Source organism: Macaca thibetana, chromosome 15 (genome assembly GCF_024542745.1).
Source record: "Macaca thibetana thibetana isolate TM-01 chromosome 15, ASM2454274v1, whole genome shotgun sequence".
Lineage (NCBI taxonomy): Eukaryota > Metazoa > Chordata > Mammalia > Primates > Cercopithecidae > Macaca > Macaca thibetana.
This window is the reverse complement of record NC_065592.1, coordinates 59,820,995-59,844,915: the sequence shown is the minus strand read 5'-3', so window position 1 is coordinate 59,844,915 and position 23,921 is coordinate 59,820,995. Positions and strand designations below refer to the sequence as shown.

At 36.7% G+C, this 23,921-nt stretch overlaps 1 protein-coding gene across 11 annotated transcripts in view; it reads left to right on the top strand.

Annotated features, from left to right (window-relative positions):
- Positions 1-23,921, top strand: part of FOCAD (focadhesin) — a 312,387-nt gene that overhangs the window by 79,969 nt on the left and 208,497 nt on the right. For 9 of the 11 annotated variants that reach the window (XM_050761318.1, XM_050761319.1, XM_050761315.1 and 6 more), the window contains 4 exons: positions 5,822-6,065; positions 9,173-9,379; positions 17,576-17,663; positions 20,713-20,915. In XM_050761318.1, the coding sequence (XP_050617275.1) occupies positions 5,822-6,065; positions 9,173-9,379; positions 17,576-17,663; positions 20,713-20,915 (742 nt within the window). The remainder of the gene's footprint in view (positions 1-5,821; positions 6,066-9,172; positions 9,380-17,575; positions 17,664-20,712; positions 20,916-23,921) is intronic. The other 2 variants (XM_050761316.1, XM_050761314.1) reach the window with 1 other exon arrangement.

The window sequence follows — 23,921 nt, the reverse complement described above, 5'->3', positions numbered from 1 at the left end:
CCTGGACTACAGGATAAAATCTAATATGTCATAGTAGGCTTAGTAAATAATGTAATTCCAATCTGTCTCACCAGCTTTATCTTTTCTTATCTTCATCTCAGTTTATGCTTTAGCAGTACACTGACTTGCCTTGTGTTCCACACAGGAAGCAGTGCTGTTTCCTTCTCTCCATGTTTTTACTTACTGGTACCTACTGTACTCTCTTGAAACTTACCCCACTCTCTTCCTGATAAATTTCTTTATTTAAAATCTCTGTTTAGGCATTTTTTTGCCCTAGGCTCTTTTCTTACTAGAAGCTGTATTAGGCATGTCTCTTGCATGGTTACATAATACCTTGCAGTTGTGACATTTTCATAATTACTCTCCTCTATAAACTGTGAAACCTTCTTGAGGGCAGGGACTGTGTTTCATATTGTTTGTATTAATGATGCTTGGCACATTTCTAGGTGCTTTATAAATGTTGAATTTCTTTAAATGAGGACCTTGGATTAGAAGGGTTCATGAGGACCCTGGATTAGAAGGGCTCAGGTAGTGGTTTGTAGAGTGCCTTAAAATATATAGTATCACTACATACTTAATATCATCACATAAGGTTGTGATAAAGATACCATTATTCTGGGTAATGCCTGAGTTATAGTCACCATGCCAGATACATTCATATTTTCTTGCTTTTGAAGGTTTTATAGTATCTTATAAATATAGTTTCTTAGAACACCATTTCTAAGTCCATAACTTCAGTTTTACGTAGAATTTCGAGGCAGGATATACTGCCACTGGAAGTTTTAAAGAGATATAGGAGACTTTGTGTTTTAGTCAGTTTGGGCTGCTATAACAAAATACCGTAGACTGGGTGGCTTATAAAAAGCAGAAATTTATTTCTCACAGTTTTGGAGGCTGGGATGTCCAAGATCAAGGTATTGGCAAATTTGGAGTCTGGTGAGGACCTACTTTCTGGTCCTCAGAGGGCCATTTTGTGTCTCTATCCTCATATGGTGGAAGAGGCAAGAGACTTCTCTGACACTTTTTCTGTAGGGTCACTAATCTCATTCATGAGGGCTCCATTCTCATAATCGCATAATCTCCCAAAGGTCTCACTTCCTACTATCTTGGGGGTTGGGATTTCAGAATATGAATTTGTGGGGGACACAAATATTCAGTCCATAGCACCTTGTACTTGGCTGCTAGTGAGGAAAATTTATGTTAACAGTTGAATGAATAGCTCAAAACGAACATCATTATCATCCTGTCTTCCCTCATGTAGGACTGCATTTTCAAAGGTAAGACATTAATATTTACTAAATAAGACTTTGTTCAACTCTGTCAGAAACAAACAACAAATCTGAAGAAATTTATAAACACATTTGTTTAATGAAATTTCTCTCTGTTGTTAAATAGATTGAATTGCTTTATAAAAGATGCTGCTGCTGCTGCCACGCTGCTTTTGTTATTGAGCTCATTTATAGGTTAATTCTTAAGAATGCATAACTTTTCCAATGCTTTACTTAGTAAATAATAAATGTACTATTTGGTTACTTTTATCTCAAGGGTGTATTATAATTGGGACTTAGAAGTAGTTATTCTAATTTAAGTTGTCTAGATATCATAAGGAAAAAATGTTAATTGACTTTGGTTTATTTACTGTTAAGCTTTTATTGACTCATTTCTTTTACATAAGTTCTCAGGTGTTAGAGTATGCTATCTAGAGCCATTTGAAATTCTAAATTATTTTGTATTTATTTGCAAAGAATAATTTCAATAGCCTCATTTTTATGTTTGTACTATAGAATTATTCCTTGTAGTATGAAATTGATAGTTCTGGCTGCAGACTTAGTTTCCTGAGATATAATTTTAGGGCCAGTTAACTCAGTCTGTTGTTGTTTAGAAGGTAATAGAGCTACTCAGGGTGCTGAGGCTTGAGAATCACTTGAGCCCAGGAGGCGGAGGTTGCAGTGAGCGGAGATTGTACCATTGCACTTCAGCCTGGGTGACAGGTTGTTAATTTAATAAGAATATGAGTAATGATTCACAACTTCGGGAAGAAAGCAAAACAGTAGCTAGCTATTTATGTTCATTTTTAATATTATATATATGTCCTAAAATGACAGTATATGTTCATGCTAGATTTTTTTGGGGGGCATTATAATTATTATTTTTAAGATATGGGAGTCTGCTATGTTGCCCAGGCTGGACATGAACTCCTGGGCTCAAGTGATTCTCCTGTCTCAGCCTTCTGAGTAGCTGGGACTATAGGCATGCAACTCTACACACAGTATTTAGGTATATTTTATAATTAAGTTCTGCCTTTATTTATTGAAGGCCTATGACTTTAACCTTTCAGGAACTGAGAATTTGAGAATGGTACAAATTGATAATATCATAGATTTTAGGCTGGGTTACTTTAAGATTGTCTAGTCTAACATAATTTTTCAGATGAGAGAACTGAGGAGAGTGACCTTAAATGACTTACAGAAGGTTTCTTGGCTAACTAGTGGTGGAGTTGGGCCTAAAGCCTCCACTTTTTCTTCTTTTTTTGAGACAGAGTCTCACTCTGTTGCCCAGTGCAATCTCGGCTCACTGCAACCTCCTCCCAGGCTCACGCCATTCTCCTGCCTCAGCCTCCCAAGTAGCTGGGACTACAGGTGCCTGCCACCACGCCTGGCTAATTTTTTTGTATTTTTAGTAGAGACGAGGTTTCACTGTGTTAGCCAGGGTGGTCTTGATCTCCTGACCTCATGATCCGCCCGCCTCAGACTCCCGAAGTGCTGGGATTACAGGTGTGAGCCACCGTGCCTGGTCCAAGCCTCCGTTTTTTACTCTCTCTCCGGGTCTGTTTTTTTTTTTTTTTTTGCGACTTCTCCCTTAGTGGTGAACATAAATATAAAAGACTTGTGTGTAGGTACATACATAATTGGTTACGTTTTAAAACATTTTAAATCACTGTGCGATTTCAGATTATCTGTTTTTTTTAATATTCTTTTTTTCCTAAGCCCTGGTAATTTCTTACTCCACTGAAGTGATGATTAATCATCAGATACCACATGGGAAATGCAGAATCTAAAATCAGAACAGATTAAGCCAAGGAGATTTTTAAATAGTATATTGTCCTTAAGGAAGTTCAACGTTTGCCCCGATGTCAAATCATAATGGCATCTTGGAAATGTATTTCTTTATATGAACCTTACATTTCACCTTCAGCATCTCAAAGTAGAAGAAAATGGATAAGCTATCCATGGATGCTGTTGACACTTGGATAGTATTTATTATTTGGGGAATACATTATTAAAGAGAGATAGAGAAGGAAGTTTCTTAAATCTCTTTTCTGGAAACTTTCGCTTTGTATTTTATACATACATTATCTGATTCCTTCATCTATCTTTTTTTAGTTTCCTAAAGTAGAAGGTGTGATAAAGATACATGTTTCAGTAATAATTATGACCTCAAAAGTCCTTTTGATTTTTATAGATTGTATAAGTATTTGAGCTTATGATAAAAAAATTTCTTCAGACTGTGAGCTCTATGAGAGCAGGAACTTAATCTATTTTTATTTCTTGCTTTGTTTCCATCACATAGATGAGTGAGGTATACTGTAGGTGGTCAGTAAATTTTACCAAGTGAATACATTAATGAGTAAAATTTAATTGGCTTGGCATTTTTATTAATGTTAATGGCATTTTAAAATCACATTGCTATGAAATGTATGGTATTATAAGATTATGTTGTCAAGCATAATTTATCATAATTAAAAAAAATTCCCTTTTATTTTAGATTCAGGGGTACATGTGCAGATCTGTTTGAAGGGTATATTGTGTAGTGCTGAGGTTTGGCCTTTTATTGATCCTGTCACCCAGTAGTGAACAAAGTACCTAACAGGAAAATTTTCAGCCCTTGTCCCCACTCCTTCCCACCCTCCTTTTGAAGTCCCCAGTGTCTGTTGTTCCCAACTTTATGTCTGTGTGAACCCAAGGTTTAGCTCCCACTCTTAAATGAGAACAGTCAAACATAATTTAAATACCATTTCTTTCATGAAGCAATTGCACTTTATACCACTCTTTTGGCAGTTTTCACTTTCTGTCACCTAGTTCAGGATTATAACTGAGTGTCTCTGTCAGACCGTATGCTTCTTGAGGATAGACAATTCTTATTTCATCTTTGTATCTTATCTAATCATTGCTTATATATAATGTGAAAAACATTAGAAAATAAAATCATGACATTTAATTGCATGCTAATTATAAAACTACTTTGTAACTTAGTGTAACTGAATTAATTAAATGAGTGTCTCTTTGAAGGCCTAGTATATACAGTTATTGGTGATAATAGCAGTAAACAGAAATCCGTGGCCTCATTTGGTTTATAGTCTGGCAGGGGATACAGATATTAAGTATGTAATGATAACAGCCTGTAGTCTCAGCTACTTGGGAGACTGAGGCAGGAGGATTGCTTGAGCCCAGGAATTCAAGGCTGGAATGCACTATTATTGTGCCTGTGAATAGCCATTGCACTCTAGCCTAGGCAATGTAGCAAGACCCTGTCTCTTAAAAAAAATGTAATGACAATAAAGGCATTGTATCTTAAAAGCCCATCTGATGTTATCTGATGAAGGTGAAGTGTCAAGGAAGGACCTGAGGAAGTCATTTTAAAGCAGATAACTGAAGGATGATAGAAACTAGATAGGAGAAAGAATAGTAAGGGTAGAAGGGGAGAATATTACAGGTAGAGGGAATAGGAAGTGAGAAGAAAGCCCAGATGGCTTGATAAAGACCTGAAGGGAGTTTAGTGTGGTTTAGTGGTGAATGAAGAGGAAGAAATGAAGCTGGAAAGATAAACAGAGGCCAAATGATGGACGGTGTGTGTGAATTGGGCTAGATACTGTTTAGGCTAATGACGTGACCATATTTTTATTTTTGATGATCATTCTGGTATTTTAGTGAATTTGGACTGGGAGTTTTCAGGATATAATGAAATCTAAATAGGTACAAAAGATTTGTAGAGTGGGAAGTGCTTAAGAAGACCTTGACAAATTACTTCACCTCTCTCTCCTTCAGTTTCTTTATCTGTGTTATGAGGATAATATTATTTTTTATTTCATATGGTTGTGAGGATTAAATGGATTTAAAGACGTAAAATGCAGTAACTTGAACACTGTAAGGGTTAACAAGTAAATGTTAACTGTCATCATAATCATCTTGGGATGTTTGTCTGGGTTTGTTTTATGTAGATAGATCCTCACCTATGGAGTTTTTTCCAAAAATGCATGTTTGTTTCATACTCCTGGAGAGGTGATCCTGCCGTCTGTCATTCTAGAAAGGTTGTCAGGTGATTCTTTTTTTGTTTTGTTTTGTTTTTAAGATGGAGTCTCGCTCTGTTGGCAGGCTGGAGTGCAGTGGCGTGATCTCAGTTTCACCATGTTGGCCAGGATGGTCTCTATCTCCTGACCTCATGATTCGCCCGCCTCGGCCTCCCAAAGTGCTGGGATTTTTACAGGCATGAGCCACCGCGCCCCACCCAGATGATTCTTATGTTCACTAAAGACTGATTTTGGAGATGTGGTTGCTGTTCTAATGTGCAAATAGAGACTCTCTTCATCCTGAGTATCTAGCTTACAGTCTCCAGGTGTTGAATAATTTTCCTCAGTGTACAAAGAACTGTTTGGCATAGATGTAGGCAGGTCATAGTGGAATAGAAGAATCATAAAAAGAAGTTACACTTGATGATATGGTAGTTTATGTTATTTCATGAACTATAAGTTGATATTTGCTACTTTACCTGCATGATAGTGTATTTAGCTCATTCACTGGCTAACATATTTCATGTCTTATAGGTCAGAAGTTTCATGCATTCAAATAATGGCACCATTTCTGTGGTATCTGTATTGTGAACCATCTCAGTTACAAGAATATGCTAAACTCCGACTAGCCCTGCTGAAAGTCTTACTTCAACCCCAGGTTCTTTGTGACAAAGATCAACCATCAATACTGGAACAGCAGATACTTCAACTGTGTTGTGACATGGTTCCATGTTTGCAGGTAAGGTCTTCGTCCTCCACAAATACAGCATCGGCATCGGTAAGTGTTGTTATTGTCACAGACAAAGTAGTTCTAGAAAATAAGTGATTTGGCAAACTCAGACATGATCCTCGCTCTAGAAATGCTTACAATCTTTTGGGGAAGATGAAAAAAACAAAATCTAGATTTAACATGAGTGTATTATGTTTGATGTTAACTAAATTCACAGAAATTATAAATCAACATAGTCCATTTTGGAATTAGCAGGCGTGAAAACTTTCCTTTGTTTAAGAAACGGTTATCAGGTAAAAGATTTTGAGTTGAGTTTCTTCTGTGTAGACATTGGGACAGTAAGAAGGAAAAAAAAGACCTCTGTGCACATTGGAAAAAAAAAAAGGGTGTGTCTCAGGGCATAAATAGCTCTGAGGATGCAAAGCCTGGCCAGCTGAGTGCCAGCTAGATTCCAGCTTCCACATGTCCCCTTGCAACATATGCAGCAGCTCTCAGGGATCCTGCTCTTGAGAAGCACACATGTAGTAAATGAGTTAGGACAAGTACTGTACATACATTCTTATAATTCAAAGTAGAAAGATGAAAAGTCGTTGACGGAGGTATGGAGAAAACACGGACACAGTTCAGGGGAAAGAGAAATTTGAGTCATTGTCTCTATAACTGCAAATGAAAAAAAAAAATCCAGTTGCCCAGGTGTTGGGATTTTAGTGTAGTGATTCATTTATCAGTCCATCTCTTCCCATCATCTAGGTTTGCTATTTGCCTGGAATCTGAGCACCATGCTGCTTAGCTGATGGAGGGAATCTGTGAACATATTTCAAAGTGATCACTTGAGGTCACACATGACCTGTTTTAAGTTTGTGTTAGCAAGGAGTGACTAGAGTAAATCTTTCCTTTGCGACTCATAAATAGGCTTTCCTGTAATCAAGGCAGAGAAAATTTAATTAAAATGAATTCTCCTGTGGCTTTTCCAAAGCTTTTGTTTTGTGCGGGCAATAAAGCAATGTTTAGGCAGAACATCTTGAACTAGGGTACATTTTTCACATCATGGCTGCATTACCCTGTGCTGTGCTCCTTGGCAAAGGTTTGTCTCCATCTTATGAACCTGTGTTGACAAGCTTAAATGCTTTTAGAAATGAGCTCTGTGGAATATTTCTGGGAATCTGTGGCTTTTTTACCTAACAATTATGTGAGAAAAAAGGGAATACATCATTTGGAAGTACTGGAACTAGTGATATTAGCATACTTAATCGGTTTAACAAATCAGTGTTACTAGAATGAAGCATGTGAGGGTTGGAAGTGGTCTTAGAGAGAATATAGTCCATTTCCCACCCAATACAGATGTTTCTTATACTCTCTGGAACATGACTATCTTATGGCTAATTGAATATTGATAGAGGAAGCATACTATTTTGCAAGGCAACCATTTTTTTTTTTTTAGCAAGTACTTATTGACCTTCATTTTTCTAATTACTCATTCGTTTTCATTCTTCTCAGAAAAGCTTTTATAAGCTTTTAAAAAAACCCCATCTGTATCTTCTCTTGTCTTGTTTTTCTCCCTTCTTTCCTTCCCATTTTTCCTTCCTTCCTTTCTTCCTCACTTCCCTCCCCTCCTTATTTTTTTCTTCACTTTCTTAATCTCTCCATTGCAAATGGTTTCCCGACTTTTCTCTGTTTTGTTTTGCCAGGAATTTTCTAGTTTATTGGTGCTCAAAATGTGCTACTATGAAATGATCTTCTTAGAGCTGACTACAATGCTGTTGATGTGGTCTTACTTATACTGAGCACTAGGATAGAATCACATTTAAATTTTAAAAAACAAGTTTTAGAAATAACCATGCAACCTTGTTGACCAATGATGAAAGAATGGTCAGTGAAACTCCTTTTTCTATTTCTTCTCATGCCAGTTGCTCTTTCATTTTATAGATGTAGAATTGTCCTTTTCATTTTAATGGTGATTCCTGTCACCTCACATATTACCTATTGTATTATTAAATAATATATTTCTACATAAAGACAGAATGTTACTTCAAAATTATGCTTGTTTAGAACTTAGATAATGTTAAAGATTAGAGAGCCTTTAATGCTAGCTTGCTGAGGTTGTCTTTTGAACTTTTTTTTTATGGAAAATTAGAAATGTGCACATAAATGCACTCAAGGAAATATATTGTCAAATAAACATTAGGCTTTATTCTGTGGCCTTTTGACTTTCCTACTGTATGTTTGCAAGAGAGCAAAATAATTTATATCAGACTGTTTATTTTTTATAACAATGTTTTCTGCTATTTCTTCTCTTTGATCTTTTAATATCTTTTTTCTCTTGTTTGCTAGCAACTAATTTTTGTCTCTGTGTATAACTAATAGTCATTTGTGTTATTATGGTGATAACCACTGGTAAAAGGTACAGCTGGTCAACCGTAGGCTTTCTTCTTGATGAATTTAACAGACACAGGCTCCTGATGGAAGCAGATGGTCCATTGTTTGTAATCTCTGGGAAATGCCAGTGTGTCTGTGAGCAGGACCATATCCTTAATACCAACTCCAGAATTTTGATTGGAACAGCTGGGTTTGAATTGCATTGGGATTTTCAAGAGCACCCAAGTCCTTCCTATCTAATACATTAGCCTGTTGAGAAGACTACCATTTGAATATGGTCTTTTACTGTATCTGCCAAGTGTGGAAATGATACTCTCAGTTAAGGCTGTCTGAGCAAATATCTTGCAGATAAAGGGCTTAGTACTGTGTTAGAATAGCATGCTGACCCTTTACTATCAGGTTATCTATGTTGGAATTGTAGAAATGAGAGTTCATTTGGAGAATTCAAAACCGAACTTAATTTCTCTTAACATGTTGGCATTGTCATGTAACTTGTTTCAAGACATCTACACTCAGAGAAGCTAGAAAAATAAGGGAAGAGAAATTTGTGTCAGCCAGCAGTAACAAAAACAGTAGCAAATTGGATTTTGGTTAATAACCAAAGGATAAGGTGCAGTTGTATAGTTAATCCTTCATTGAGTTCTGTAACTTTTTTTCATCTCCTTTAAGTCTTTATAGGTTTAGAGAAAAAATTATATTGTTGAAAGCTTTTTGTGTACCTTAAAATTATCCTTTGGTTTGTGTATTTTTTAATATCATATAATGACTTTTTTAAACAGATAAAAGATTTGATACAGACAACAGAAGCGATGATGTTTATTGAGGAAGTATATTTAAGCCTTTTGCGTCATCCTGTTTTCTGGAAAATTCAGCTTACCCAGATGACTCTTCAGCTGCTGTGTGTCTGTGAAGTCAGCTTAAAGATAACTGGCGAATGTTCATCTTTAATTCACCTTTTAGAGCACTGTGTTGAACTTCTGAAGGAGGTAAGGATAGTAGTATATTATACTGTTCATGCATTGCTATAAAGAAATACCTGAGACTTGGTAATTTATAAAGAAAAGAGGCTTAATTGGCTTACAGTTTGGCAGGCTGTACAGGATGCATGGTGCTGGCATCTACTTAGCTTCTGGGGAGGCCTCAGGAAACTTACAATCATGGCGGAAGGTGAAGCAGGAGCCAGCACTTCACATGGCTGGTGCAGGAGTGAGAGAGAGGAGTGGGGAGATGCTACACGCCTTTAAACAACCAGATCTCAATCACTATCGCAAGAACAGCACCAGGAGGATTGTGCTAAACCATTAATGAGGAACACCTTTGTGATCCAGTCACCTGCACCAGACCCCACTTCCAACATTGGGGATTACAGTTCAACATGAGATTTGGGCAGGGCCAGAGATCCAAACCATATCAGATAGACATTTTATTGTGTCAGTTATCACTCAAGTGAGTCTTTCAATAACTGGGTGGATGTGCTCATTTAGTTTGCGTATCAGAGGCATTTTGATCTAATACCATTAGAGCATATTGCTATCGCACTACTACTAATATCATTTGTTAGAAAAGGAAATAATTAAAATACTCTTCAGATCATCATTTAAAGATCACCACTGTGACTTTTTTTTTTTTCATTTATTCATGCAGAACACAAGTATTGAACATTTACTATATGCCAGGCTTTGTAGAATACATAGATGAAAAGGTAAATTCTATGACCTCAAGAGACTTACAGAGATGCAATAACTAAATTATAGTACAATAAGAGAAAAGATTTTATGGGAGTATATTTAAAGTGTAATGGGAGAACAAGTTTCAGGAGGTAGGGCATGAGTTGAGATTTGAAGACTGAATGGAATGTGCCTGGTACAAGGGCCTGGGAAGGGTATTCCAGCTGTTGAACAGCATGTGCCCAAATAAAGAAACATGAAAGAGTAGTCAGGCTTGGCTTATTAAAAAACAAAACAAAAAACAAAAAAAAACAAGAGGATGTTTGATATTGCTGAAGGATTAAGATGTGGCAAATAGGGCTGGGCCTGTCTTCTATGCCATGCAAATGAGTTTACATTTTATCCTGTATGCTGTTTGAGACCTTTCAGCAGATCTCATTTTTTAATGTGTGGAAGATCTTCCTTGTAGGTGGGTGGAGAAGAGTTTGGGGCCACACACCACTAATAGGGTAGGAAGTGAGGAGGAAGTCTTAGGCAGTTAGGGCTGCCACAGACTGGGTGGCTTAACCAATAAAAATGTATTTATTGGTTGGGTGCAGTGGCTCATACCTGTAATCCCAGCACTTTGGGAGGCCGAGGCGGCAGATTATTTGAGGTCAGGAGTTCGAGAGCAGCCTGACCAACATGGTGAAACTTCGCCTCTACTAAAAATACGAAAAATTAGCTGGGTGTGGTGGTACACGTCTGTAATCTACTCGTGATGCTGAGGCAGGAGAGTTGCTTGAACCCGGAGGCAGAGGTTGCATTGTGCGCCACTGCACTCCAGCCTGCGTGACACAGCAGGACTTTGTCTCAAAATACATAAATAAATGAATAAAATTATTTCTCAGAGTTCTGAAGGCTGGAGAGTCCAAGCACGGGGTGCTGGCTGATTCTGTTCTTGATGAGGACTCTTCCTGGCTTGCAGCTGGCTTTCCTCGCATGGTAGGGAGAGTATGAGCTCTCTGGTGTCTTTTCTTATGAGGACACTATCCAGATTGAATTAGGGCCCCACCCTGATGACCTCACTTAACCTTAATTACTTCCTCACTCCAAATACAGTCACATGAGTGTTAGGGCTTCAACAAATACATTTTGGGAGGACACAGTTCAGTCCATAGTGAGGGCCTAATGAGGGAAATGGAAGTGGGAAAAGGGAGACACAGAAGATAGAATCAGTAGGGCTTTATGATTGATTAGATGGTCAAGGAGAAGGGTCCTTGATAGAATCTCAGCTTTCTATTTTGGGCTACTGGATGATGCCATTTACTTTGAGAAATGGTAGCTGATGTTGGAGGGAAGATGATTAATTTTATTTCAGATATACTTGACTCGAGGTACGTATGGATCATAGATAGTTGGATATATGGTTTTAAAATTCAGGCTAGAAGTCTAGGCTAAAGGTGTATATTTGTAGACATTAACTTTGGGGTGGGGATTTTAAACATGGGATTGGATGACAGGGATTGTGGTGGAACTCTGGGGTGGTCGTTATTTGGAATTTACTGATAAAGAGGAGTCTGAGAAAATATGTCTAGAAGGATCATATATAACCAGCAGAGACAGAAGACAAGAAAATCAAGGGAAGGAATATCTCAATAAGGGGGAATGGTCAACAGTGTCATGTGTCATAGAGCAATGATGTAAAAGTAAGGGATGGAAAGTATTCTCAGGATGTAGCACATAAAAGCTTATTTTTAACATTAGAGGGAGCAGTTTCAGCAGAGTGGTGGTGGTGGTGGTGGTGGTGGGGAAATTGGAATTAAGGGAGCGTGAATGGCAGGTGAGGAATTGAGAGAGTAAATGTAGATTTTGATGGAAGATGGGAACCCAGGAAGACTCAAGTATTATAAGTCATTTGTCAATTTGCCAATCTTATGATTAGAATGATTTTACATACACTGGGACTCTAAATAACATATTTTTCTACTGTATACTTATATACGTATCTTATGTATAGTAGATATATATTATATATATCAGGTATAATTATATCTTACAGATATAATTATGTTATATGTCATATAGATAGTATATAAATACATATAGATAGATGTTTTATAGTTAAATATTATACAGAAAGATATTTTATAGATCAGTGTTATGTAGATAAATTGCCAGTTCTGTTAACTGTAAACATAATATCCATGGGTAAACCCCGTATTTTTTCCTGTACTTTTAGTAGATTCATATGAGTAGCAATTATAATTTCATAGAGTTTAGTCCTTTTTAGTATAATTCTCTGACCATTTTTTTGTATATTTCCCCCCCACCCTTAGCATATATTTGTTAAGCAGATGCCTATGGCAAACACTTTGCTATGGCAATTAGTTGAAAGCAGACAAGGTTCATGAAGCTCATGTTTTAGTCAAATGGTTCAAACTAGTGTGCATAAAAATCACTAGGCAGAGTCTGTTAAAAATGCACATGCCTGGGCCTTATCCCTAATGATACTGAATTAGCGGGTCTAAGTGCAGCCCAAATATCTCTATTTTAAAGTAGCACCCACAGGGGATTTTATCATTTATTTTGCACATAAGACAGATAGCACATAGATCAAAACATAGAACTTTGAAACCATCACACAGATCAAGAAATAGAAGTTTCTAGCCACCACAGAAGTTCTCCACAAGCCCAGTCCTAATCATAACCTCCTGTTTCCCCTGACTATTCTGACTTCTGTAGTAACCACTTCCTTACATTTCTTTATACTTTTATCATCTCAGTGTGTATCTCTAATCATCATAATATGTTTTGGGCTATGTGTGTGTGTGAGATCTTTTAAGTTTCTTTCCAATTAAAGTTCATCCCCTTTCGTTTCCTCCCCCACTTTTCTTCCCTGCAGTTCGTGTACTGAATAACCTGGCTTGTGTGAGCTGGAGAGTTTCCTATCTTCTGGATTTTGCTGATTGCATCCATATGGTGCACTTTAATACAGTGGTCCCCAATGCCTGGGTCACAGACTGGTATCGGTTCCTTGCTTGTTAGGAACTGGGCCACACACAGGAGGTGAGCAGCCCAGTGAGCCAGCATTACTGCCTGAACTCCATCTCCTATCAGATCAGCCGATGCATTAGATTCTCACAGGAGCATGAACCCTATTGTGAACTGTGCATGTGAGGGATCTAGGTTGTGTGCTCCTTATAAGAATTTAAATAATGCCTGATGATCTGAAGTGGGACAGTTTCATCCCGAAACCATTCACTGCCCCAGATGTGTGGAAAAATTGTCTTCCATGAAGCCAGCCCCTGATGCCAAAAAAGCCAGGGACCGCTGCTTTAAAGTGTTTCGCTGTTCAAAGGTAGTTAGCTCTAAAGGCTTGTTTGGATTCAGGATATTTTGTTTTTGGTTTCCAAGACTACAGGGGGTGGTGTGTTCTGTCATCAAGAAGCACAATGTGTGTTGCTTTTCTTTTTATGATGTTAGTAGTCATTGATACTCAATGCCTAGTTCTAAGTTGCAGAGTGGTAATGTTCTAATCCTATCATTCCTTCTTCATTTATTAGCTGGAATACTTCCATAAAAAGAACCCTCCTCCCCCAACAGCCTACTAGTTGGTTATCCACTAGTAAAGGAAAGTTAGGATAAATGCTTTACTCTTTTGCGTTTTTCTTTACTAACTTTAAAAAGTATTATGAATTCATGAATTTAAACATATTTGATGCACTTCAGTCTATCATAGATATTATCCTTATTGAATTTTAAATTGTCTTATTTTGGCCACTGGGAATCTATTAATATAAAGTTGGCTCTTGAGTCTAATTTTTAAAATGTTTTTGGTTATAATGTAGAGTCGCAGGATACTAATGTCATTTAGAAGAATGAAAAGATTTTTGATGAGGGAAAGTCCTATTTATATCTCTCATTTGCCCAATATTTTTAAGTTTTAGAAGGAAATAACAACTAGTAGAACTGTTGAAATATTTGTGTTATGAAGTTTTCTGTCCCCCATCCCCATCTTAGTGTTCCTGAGGTTAAAAAAGTGAGCCTAGGAAAATTAATTTGCAAACATATACTATAGGTCTATATGTACTATAATTTGAAATAAAATGAAGTAGAATGAAGCAGTCTTATGTATTTTGACACCATACCCACATTTCCGTATCACTGGGTTTATCAACTGGATGTTTTGTTCAAATATTATATTAACTTTTCCCCCACTCTGTTCTCTTTCTACTCTTATATTAGAGTTGTATCATTGTATATTGAAAATGGATTTATTTCTTAGGCTGCATTAGTTTTTGTGGATTTGGTCTTAGTTGAGCCATTTTTAGCCTAATTAGAATAATCATAATTTAAGGTCCTTTACATTTCAAGCAAAATAAATGCACCCTGACCAGCAAAATTAGGCAAAAATGATGCACATTGGGAGGAGATTGAGTAGCTCTCAAAGTGAAGAATGAGTGAAACATTTCAGCATTGGGAAGGGTCGGAAACTTGTGGTTTCTAAGACACTACTAGCTGATGACTCAGTTCCAACCAACTTTCTTTGCTGTGTGTCTAAGTTTTCAGATTTTGTAGGAAAAATGATCTGTTTGGCCCATCTTAGCTTGATGAAGCTCTGGCCAGGGGAACAGAGTACGTAGCAAAGTTATGGCACTGGAGGATTGTGTGAGTTGGGCCACCATCTTTGTTTTGTCTGCTACCTTCTCATGCCTTGTTTTCTCTTTAAAAATACTTTTCCATGACTTTACTGTAAAATCCCTGAGAAAAGGGACTATTTTGTCCACAGTGGCATTTGTAGACCCAGCTTATGTACTTACTGCCTGGTACATAGGTGGTGTTTAGTGCTATTTTCATTTGACTTGAGGACAAAAAATGTGGACTCCAGGTTGTTTTCTGTTACTGGGACTCCTCCAACATCTGTGACTGAGTATAAAGGCATTTACTCATTTTTTTTTCTGTATTTTATTTCATTTTTTAAAAATTTCTTCTTTTATTTTATGTATTTTATTTCCTTCTTTTATTGTATTTTTATTTATTTATTTTATTTTCAGGCTGTGAGTTGGCCTGAGTTTCCCTAAAGGCAAAAGTAGAGACTGGGTTCCCACAAAAGCAAAGGCTTATATGACTGGAATTAATCTGCCAATGTGATCCCAGTAAGCAGCTAGAGAGGGACAAGAGGAGTGAAGTATGGAAGGTGGGAGAGGCAATAGAGGCATCATCAAGTAGGCTACTGCTACGAGCAACTAGTTGCTTGATCCCACAGAATCTTCTGAGAAGCCTTATGAAAGAAGGATCTGGAATTAATGGGAAAGCATTTATCTATTGGGTACTATTGCCGATTTGTCAGCTTTGGCCTATGGGGCTTTAACTTCCTTGTACTTCTAGAGTGCGCTGTTCTGGGGCAGGAAGCAAGAGGTGTATGGTGGGGACTTAGGGGACAACCATTAGGTTGCACCTGTGCAGAACCAGTTACCACAGCAGTAGCTGTAGCATTTGAAGTGTGCAAATGGGATGTCCAACACTGGGTTTTATTAAAAGATCTTATTAAATGGTACCATCCTTTGGTGTCCATTAAAAATCAATCAGTCAAAAAACTTGTAACCACTAAACTTGTAAGTAGTTTAAGATTTATGTGATCTAATCCTCCACTAATTACTTTTCCTTAGTTTTGATCTTGAATCTCCACTCTTTTCCTTTCACCCTCTATTCTGAACAGGACAGTCTCACCCTTCCTGGAGAAGGCCATTTTCATTTTTGCCTTCATACTTTTAAGTTCCATCCACTTAATAAAAATACTTCTATTCCATTTCAGAACTCTAAAAAGCTACTTTATGGCCCTTGCAGTAATAGCTTGTGTGAAAAAGGCTTTCCAATAATAGTGTTACTATATAGCAGTGCTTTTCTTTGTTGTTGATTCTCTTGGAATCTAGTGAATCTGAAGTTTAAATGGTCTTGTTGGTTTTCCTTTTGTTTTTTATGGACATGCAGAAATTGAAATGAAATTGGGGAAGATATAGCAAAGAATGGTGTGATAGTATATACTGTAAGTGTGTTGGTTTTGAAATGCATGTATTATCCTCAAATAGATAAGAGTGCTTCATTGTTCTCAACTCTTATTTCGAAACAGTGAACACATATATTCCCAAAATACATAGATTGGAATATATCCCCTTTTTAAAAATTCACAAATTTTTTTCTTTTGCTGTTTTGTTTTTCAAAAGTCCATAAACAAGCACATGAGAGGATTTTGTAAGTGAATTTCACTCTTCGAATGATAAAACTGAGATTTTAGAGGGTATTTGTTAATTGATAGTATCTTCAAGATTATAACTTCTGAGTGTGCCAGACTGTATTGTTTTCACTCAGGCAGGTGGTCCTTTAACATGTGGCTCTAACTCACAGATTTCCTTATTTTCCTGTTGTTTTTGTTGTTGTTGTTGTTGTTGTTGTTTGTGTGTGTGTGTGGTTTTTTTTTTTTTTTTTGCCTGTCTTTATTATTCATAGGTACTTCTGCTCTGCAGGCACTTCTGTAAACTTCAGAATAGTCATTTTAGCTGAACCTTTCTTCTTTAGTACCATAATACATTAAGATTTACTTTATTTAGAAACCTCAAATAACATGTCATTTGTGTTTTATTAATGTTTATTAAAGCCTAATATACATGTCTTTTTGTTTTGTTTTGTTTATATACTTGGTTATTTCTATGGTCATTGCTCTGCTACATTTAATGCTTAATGAATTACGGTAATTTGAAAATAATCTCTACCTCCCTGGCACTAATATTTCTTTTATTATAACATGATTTACTAAATTTGTTTAGTGTAATTCCTTATGCAAGTTATGTAGATGGATCATGTCTGTATTAGGTAAGTAGGATATTGAACCAGTTTACAGAAATGAAATATTATTAAATTTAGTATTTTAGGCAACTTTCAATGGTTTGCAAAGATTGACTGTTTAGAAGACTTGCTGATCTGCTGTGTTGAGTTTTCCCTCTGAATTATTTGGTTTATAGCTTCTTGCTTTTTGGCCATATAATACAACATTTTGAATTTATGTGTAAGTGTGTGGCATCGACCAATTCTTTCTCTTTTTTTTTTTGAGATGGAGTCTCGCTTTGCCACCCAGGCTGGAGTGCAGTGACTGCAACTTCTGCCTCCTGGGTCAAGCAATTCTCTGCCTCTGCCTCCTGAGTAGCTGGGATTACAGGTGCCTGCTACCACTCCCGGCTAATTTTTTTGTATTTTTTCAGTAGAGATGGAGTTTCACCAAGTTGGCTTGGCTAGTCTCAAACTCCTGACCTCATGATCCACCCACCTCAGCCTCCCAAAGTGTTGGGATTACAGGCGTGAACCACCATGCCTGGCCGACCAATTCTTTCTTTAGTAGAGCACACTTGCTGTATAAATAAATTTGTGTAATAGGCTTGCAGTCTTTCATATTAAATATATTCTTCCTGGATACATGTTACAAAGCCATGGTTCTGGGAACTTCTTTAACAACTCCTTTTTCCCCCTCTATCCTTTTAGGATTTTCCTGTTGAACTGATCATAATTGGAATAGCTTTACTACTTCTACAGACTCCAGCAAGTCAGCAGAAGCCAATCTTAAATCTAGGTAAATAAAAATACAGTCACTAGAGTAAAATGTAGATATAACATGAGTATTGACAGGATTCACTTGAACTATGTATCATGCTATCCTGTGTATTTTGAGTTTCCATCTGTAATTTTTAAAATTATAAAATAGAATTTTTTTCTTGTCTAATTAGGTGTTACCTTGTGCAAGCTTTGAAATAACATAATTTATCAAGTATCTCGGCTGCATGTTAGAAGGTTATAATCTAACCTTATATAGTAGTAACATTCAGGAATATAGTGAATGGCATATCACCTTACTGAGCATTGTACAGCAAAATGGAAAGCTTTAGTATAACATCCTTGAAAGAAAAGTGTTTCGTAGTTGTAGTTATTTTAAAACACTCCATACCTTTACTATTCAAAATGTGCTACATTGAACAGAATTTAACTTATGGTTATTGCTTTAATCTAGCTAGAACAAATGAAAGATAATATTCTTTTGACAGTCCAGTATTGATTTAAAGAAAAGTGAAGGAGGGGGCCAAGAGAGGCAAAAATGTTCTAGTTAAGAAGAATGTGGTAAAGAAGCTAGTTGCCCTATCTGGCAGATTGGTAAACAAGTCATACTTTTAAAATGTGGCTTTTACATTGGTGTTGCCTCACTTTACTTGGTCTGATCCAAAATAATCCACATAACAATGAGAGCTCTAAATTATGCTGTGTAGTGCCAGTATATGTTAATATATTGCCATTCTTATTTTTAAAAAGTACATGAGAGGCCAGGCGTGGTGGCTCATGCCTGTAATCCCAGCACTTTGGGAGGCTGAGGTGGGTGGATCACCTGAGGTCAGGAGTTCGAGACCAAGCCTGGCTGATATGGTGAAACCCTGTTTCTACTAAAAATACAAAAAAAATTAGCTGGGCGTGGTGGTGCACGCCTGTAATCCCAGTGATTTGGGAGGCTGAGGCAAGAGAATCACCTGAACCTGGGAGGCAGAGGTTGTAGTGTGCCAAGATCATGCCATTGCACTCCAGCTTGGGCAACAAGAGCGAAACTCTGTCTCAAAAAAAAAAAAAAAAAAAAAAAAAAGAAAAGAAAAAGTGTGTGAGATAAATACTTATTGTATAGCTCATTCTTCTGGGCATTTTAATTCATGATTTTGGGAGTGAATTGCTCTTTCACCTACAGCGTGTCTTGGAAATGGCTTTAGCACATGGAGGGGATCCTTGCCTCCTAGGCTTTGATTCCTACCCTGCATTTGGCCACTGGCTTTATGTTTACTTATGCCTTCCCTCCACAGTCTGATCCCGTTTTTGCCTTTTTCTTATAGCAGTGCACGTGGGATCTTCCCATAGGTATAATTTACCAGTGCTGGTACTTCTGACAGCTGTAGTTTTATTTTTTAAAACAGCTTTATTGAGGTGTAATTTATGTACCATAAAATTCAGAATAAAGTGTTTTCTAGTAAATTTATAGATTTGTGCAACCAGCACCACTATTTAGTTTTAGAATATTTCCATCATCCGCCCAAAATTTCTTGTGACCATTTGTAGTTAATCCTCATTTTCACCCTCAGCCCCAGAGAAACACTAATCTGCGTTTTGTCTCTATAGATTTGCCTTTTCTAGACATTTCATATGAATGGATTTTGTTTTTTGACAAAAAAATTCTAAAGCCTCCGAAAACTACATTTCAAATTCTGAAGCTATGTTCTTATATTGTGGTTCATGTGTAAGAGAAAGATAATACAATATCAAACACTCAATACTTTCATTATTTGCTGGTTAGCAGACTTTTTCTTTGTCTCGTAAACCAACGTCTCTGACTTAAAGTTACCTTAGAGTGAATAAACTGTACTGAGCACTGCTAAGCCAGTATGTCTTGTCGGAAAGTAAGGAAGAGCTGTGGGGAAAGAGTATTCAAAGAAATAGGATCACCAAGAGAATATTGATTATTCCAAATTTAAAAGATTTATGTGTATGTTTATTTTTACATTAATGTAATATTACACTGTAATTGTTAACTGTAGCCTTGATTACGAATAGCAATTTATAAAAATGCCTGGAATATTTAGATTTATAATAGAGGCTATTAAAATATTGGTATTATTTTCATTTCCTGTTATATTAAAGATAATGGATTTTTAGTAGAGACGATATCAGAAACAATTATAGATTAAGACCAATATTTAGGCAAGAAAAGTAAATTAGTAGTGTTAGAGTAACAGGTGTTTGTACTTAATATCATGTTAAGGTTTGACCTCCAGATGATGTAAAATAAAATGCTGACAACTCATTGACATGATTCAAGGCTTAAAGAATTATTTTTGCTGTAGTGGGGAAATCAGTAGAATATTTTGATAATGTAACTTTGAAGCCCATGAATAACATCTTTTAGTAAATCAGGGTTAATTACATCACTTTGAAAAAATATTGTGAAAAAAGTATATTTATGCCTTAACTCATTCAGTTAATAGAGACTCTACATGTAACTCAGTTATTGCATAACTGTATGTATCTGATGTGTAAGTTGTTTCCATATTAAAGAACCATTCGCTAATTTTTTTTGTTTGTTTGTTGTTGTTATTTTGGTTCTGGACTTTGGGACTTTCACAATCTCCTTCTTAGCAATTACAGCTGAAGGGCAGTCCTGCTTCACTTTGCTGTTTACTTAAGCATCTGCTAATAGGATTCTTAGCTGCATTTGTAAAGGAAGCATGTATGTTGGCCTTGTTATCCACTGATCCAGGAATTCTTGGTCTCTTAGCTCTGTTTGCTGAGGGCAATACTAGCGTCTCAGAGGATATTAAGGACAAATGTTGAATTGTGTTTTTAAAAAAATTTATATTGACCTAAAAGAGTATCATCAATTTTTCGGTTACATACATTAACAGCTTATTCTATATAATTGTTTCTTTATACTCCTTTTATTTCATCTTAGGATAAAATTTATCATCCTAGTTATGTGTCTGACCCAGTTGTAAAAGGGAAGAAAACTTTCTTGCTTATCACTCTTAAGCAAAATTGCATTTTGTTTGACTGTGGTATTAATTTTTAAAAATGTGCGTTATTATTTTGATGAATAGCTTTGAAGCTCCTCTCTGTCACTGAGGATCAGAAAATCCCAAAGTCCTCTCTGCTGTTAGTGATGCCAATTCTGCAGATACTATCTTCTACTGCCTTGGAAGACTGTATATCTATGGATGAAGAAGGTCCCTCTAGGCAGCAGTTGGCTCTAAACCTTTTGGAAATGATACAGCAGGAATGTTACAGAGATGACCACCAAAAGGTAATGAATCTATCCTTGTTTCTCTTAAATAAAGTGTCGATGTGGAATTTAGGTATACAGATAATCTTGCCTCCTGATGAAGCATCTGTTTGTTATCAGACTTTATCTTCAGTCAGGTAATGCTGTTGGAGATCTTAACATATTCTTCTGGACTATAAGAAGGGATAGTAGTCCTGTCGTGAAATAAGTTTGGAAATGCTGTATCTTTTCTTCTTTGAAAATCCAGTGCACAATACTAGTTAAAGATCCTGAAGGGTTCTTCAGAAAAGGAACTAATTCTATTTAACCTGATGCTTCTCTAATATATTTTAACATGGAATCATTTTTAAAAATTATACTGTTAGTTAAGTATAGCATATTGCTAGATCTGGGATAATCCAAGGTGGGAAATAGTCCTCAAATGCCTGAAACTTCTGATATCAGTAAGAACTAAAACTTCCTTATTTAATATGGTACCTCTTGCCATATTCCCTGGCATAATGACTCTCGATGTCCCCTGTGTATGCCCCTATTCTGCTGCCTCCAACTGGAAGACAACAGGCCTGCCACATCCCTTTTCCAATCCTGCCTTCCTCCTTCTGCTTTTTCAGTCTCACTTTTCCTGTTACAGTAATGTACAAGTATTGTCATGGTTTGGATATTGGTTGGGTTCTAGGCCTAGATTTGCCAGACTTTTTTTGTTATGATATTTGAGTTTTGCCTTTATCAAAATGAAGCATTATTTTCCAACTCCTCTCATGGGGATGAAATGAGGATTGAATAAGATGAAGCTGGCAAAGCATCTTAAATCTTCATGAAGAGATGCACTATGTAAATACAAACTAGAGTGATGGTTGTGGCTTCATCTGCAAAAGCAGAGATACCTCTTATGTTAAATGCTCCAGCAGCACAAATCCAGTCATTATTATTTCTTGTTTGAGCATGTAGCAGAAACTGACTAATAATTATAGGCAAATTGAATGTATACTACAGCTTCCTAAATCCTAATTGTTTGGCTAAAACTTTAAAACTTGAAACAGGTATTTGATTTGAATTAAGAGAGAGAAGTTCTTGCATCAGCCCTAATAGGAGTACAAAATCTGACAAAAAAAAATTCTAGTAGCTTTTTTACTTTACCTCTTGGTTTGCCCATATAGAACAATGATTGGATCTTGAATGGGAGTGGGGGCAGGGCAAGAGTTCTATTCCTTTAAATCACATGTGTTATTTACTGAGGATCACCCCAACTCTAATACATAAGTACTTCGTTTACTATTTGCTCAGATGTGTGTGAATCTTATTCATCAACACTAATATCTGGACTTTCTCTTTAGCAGCTGGTAAAGGGGAGGGGCAGAATTACTATTAGGGCTATAAATATCTTATAGCCCTTATGATACTGTGCTGCTTTAAGGAGGCTTTCAGTAGATATATGATCGCTGTTTTAAAAAAATTAAGCCACATTTTACTGTTGGCTTTTTTTTCCTGCTCCTATCTGGAACTTTACATTCCAATCACACTTATGAATTTAACATGCCCCAAACTCTTCAAGTCTCTTCCTGAATCTTTGCTTTTGTACAGAATGCTGTTTTATGTCATCTGCCTGAACTATTCATTCTTCAAGACTCAGCCAAATATTCTCAGCCTCCTCCCCAAGTCAAGATTATTTGACTATTCGATTTTTTTTTTTTTTTTGAGACGGAGTCTCACTCTGCTGCCTAGGCTGGAGTGCAGTGGTGTGATCTTGGCTATTAAATGTGATATTTAAAACTACCTATTACATTCTTCCCAGGCAAAATTAAATAAATAAATAAATATTAAAAAAAAATAAAAAAAATTTGAACACTAATTGTAAATTCTAAGGGGCTTGAAACATTCTGCTTCCTCCTTGTTCCCCTTCACTCCCACAAGAGAACGTGGGGAATAAAAGAGAGACTGCATCAGTGTATGAGTCAGATTCCAGTCAGGAAAGAGAAAACACACTGGCAATTTGAACAAGGAAAACTTAATGCAAATAATTATTAGTAAGAGGTGTTTAGTTATAAAAACTTATTAAAAAAAAGCGTCTAAGGAATATTACAGTAGTACATGTAGGGAGCAGCTACTACCTCTAAGCTAAGACCAAGGCAGAGTTCCCAAGGAAGGAACTAAAAAGGTCTCCCCAGACAACACTGAGAGACCTGGTAGGAGAGAATGTGGAGAAGGCCTACTGGGTGATATAGTCTGCTGGGGTGCCATAGGCTAGAACTGGTCCACAGGAAACCACTTGTCGTGGTGTGAGCAGGCTGGAATTGGCTGAGCTGGTCCACTGGAAGCCACCTCTGGGATATCCTGCATGTCCCTAGCAGCCGTGGTAGGAGAAATCAAAGAAGCACACAGGAACCTGAAGAGAAGCCCCTTCTTCCTTTCCTTGCATTGTCTCTCCTGTGCTCTCTATTGACGAGGTCTAATATTAGACCAGAGGGCAAAGGAGAAATGCTGAAAAGGCACAACTGTAGGATCATATAGACAAAGAAGGGTGGGTGTGGAGCTGAGAGTTAACACATTGAGTAACTGGCTCAGGAAGTAAGACAGAATTGGAAAAGTTTTTTTTGGAGGGGAGTAAGGGTGGATGGGTGAGATGAAGTGGAAAAGAAGACTTAAAAGTTAAATTCTTGTAGTTGTACAGGAGGCAAAATTAATCTCTATGGAACTGTTTTAGTCAGCAGAACAACTTAGAGGCAGCGTGACTGAGCTGGGGTCTACCATGTGTTTATTCATTCTTATGTATGTTTTTAAAAATTAAATATGGTACTTTTGGGTCTTTGGTAATAAAGCTTTGCCAAGTAGATTTTATTTGAAATTGCTTTGAAGTAGTATAAAGGAAGCAGAATATTTGTTTCTTAAAAATCATAAAATTTGCAAGGAATTGTCCTTGTCCTACTTATAGCTAAAGTTAACATTTATTGAACATGTGCGGTATGCTAGGAGTTATTATGTGGGCCAACTCATATTTCTTACAATAACTATGAAATAAGTATCTTTTCT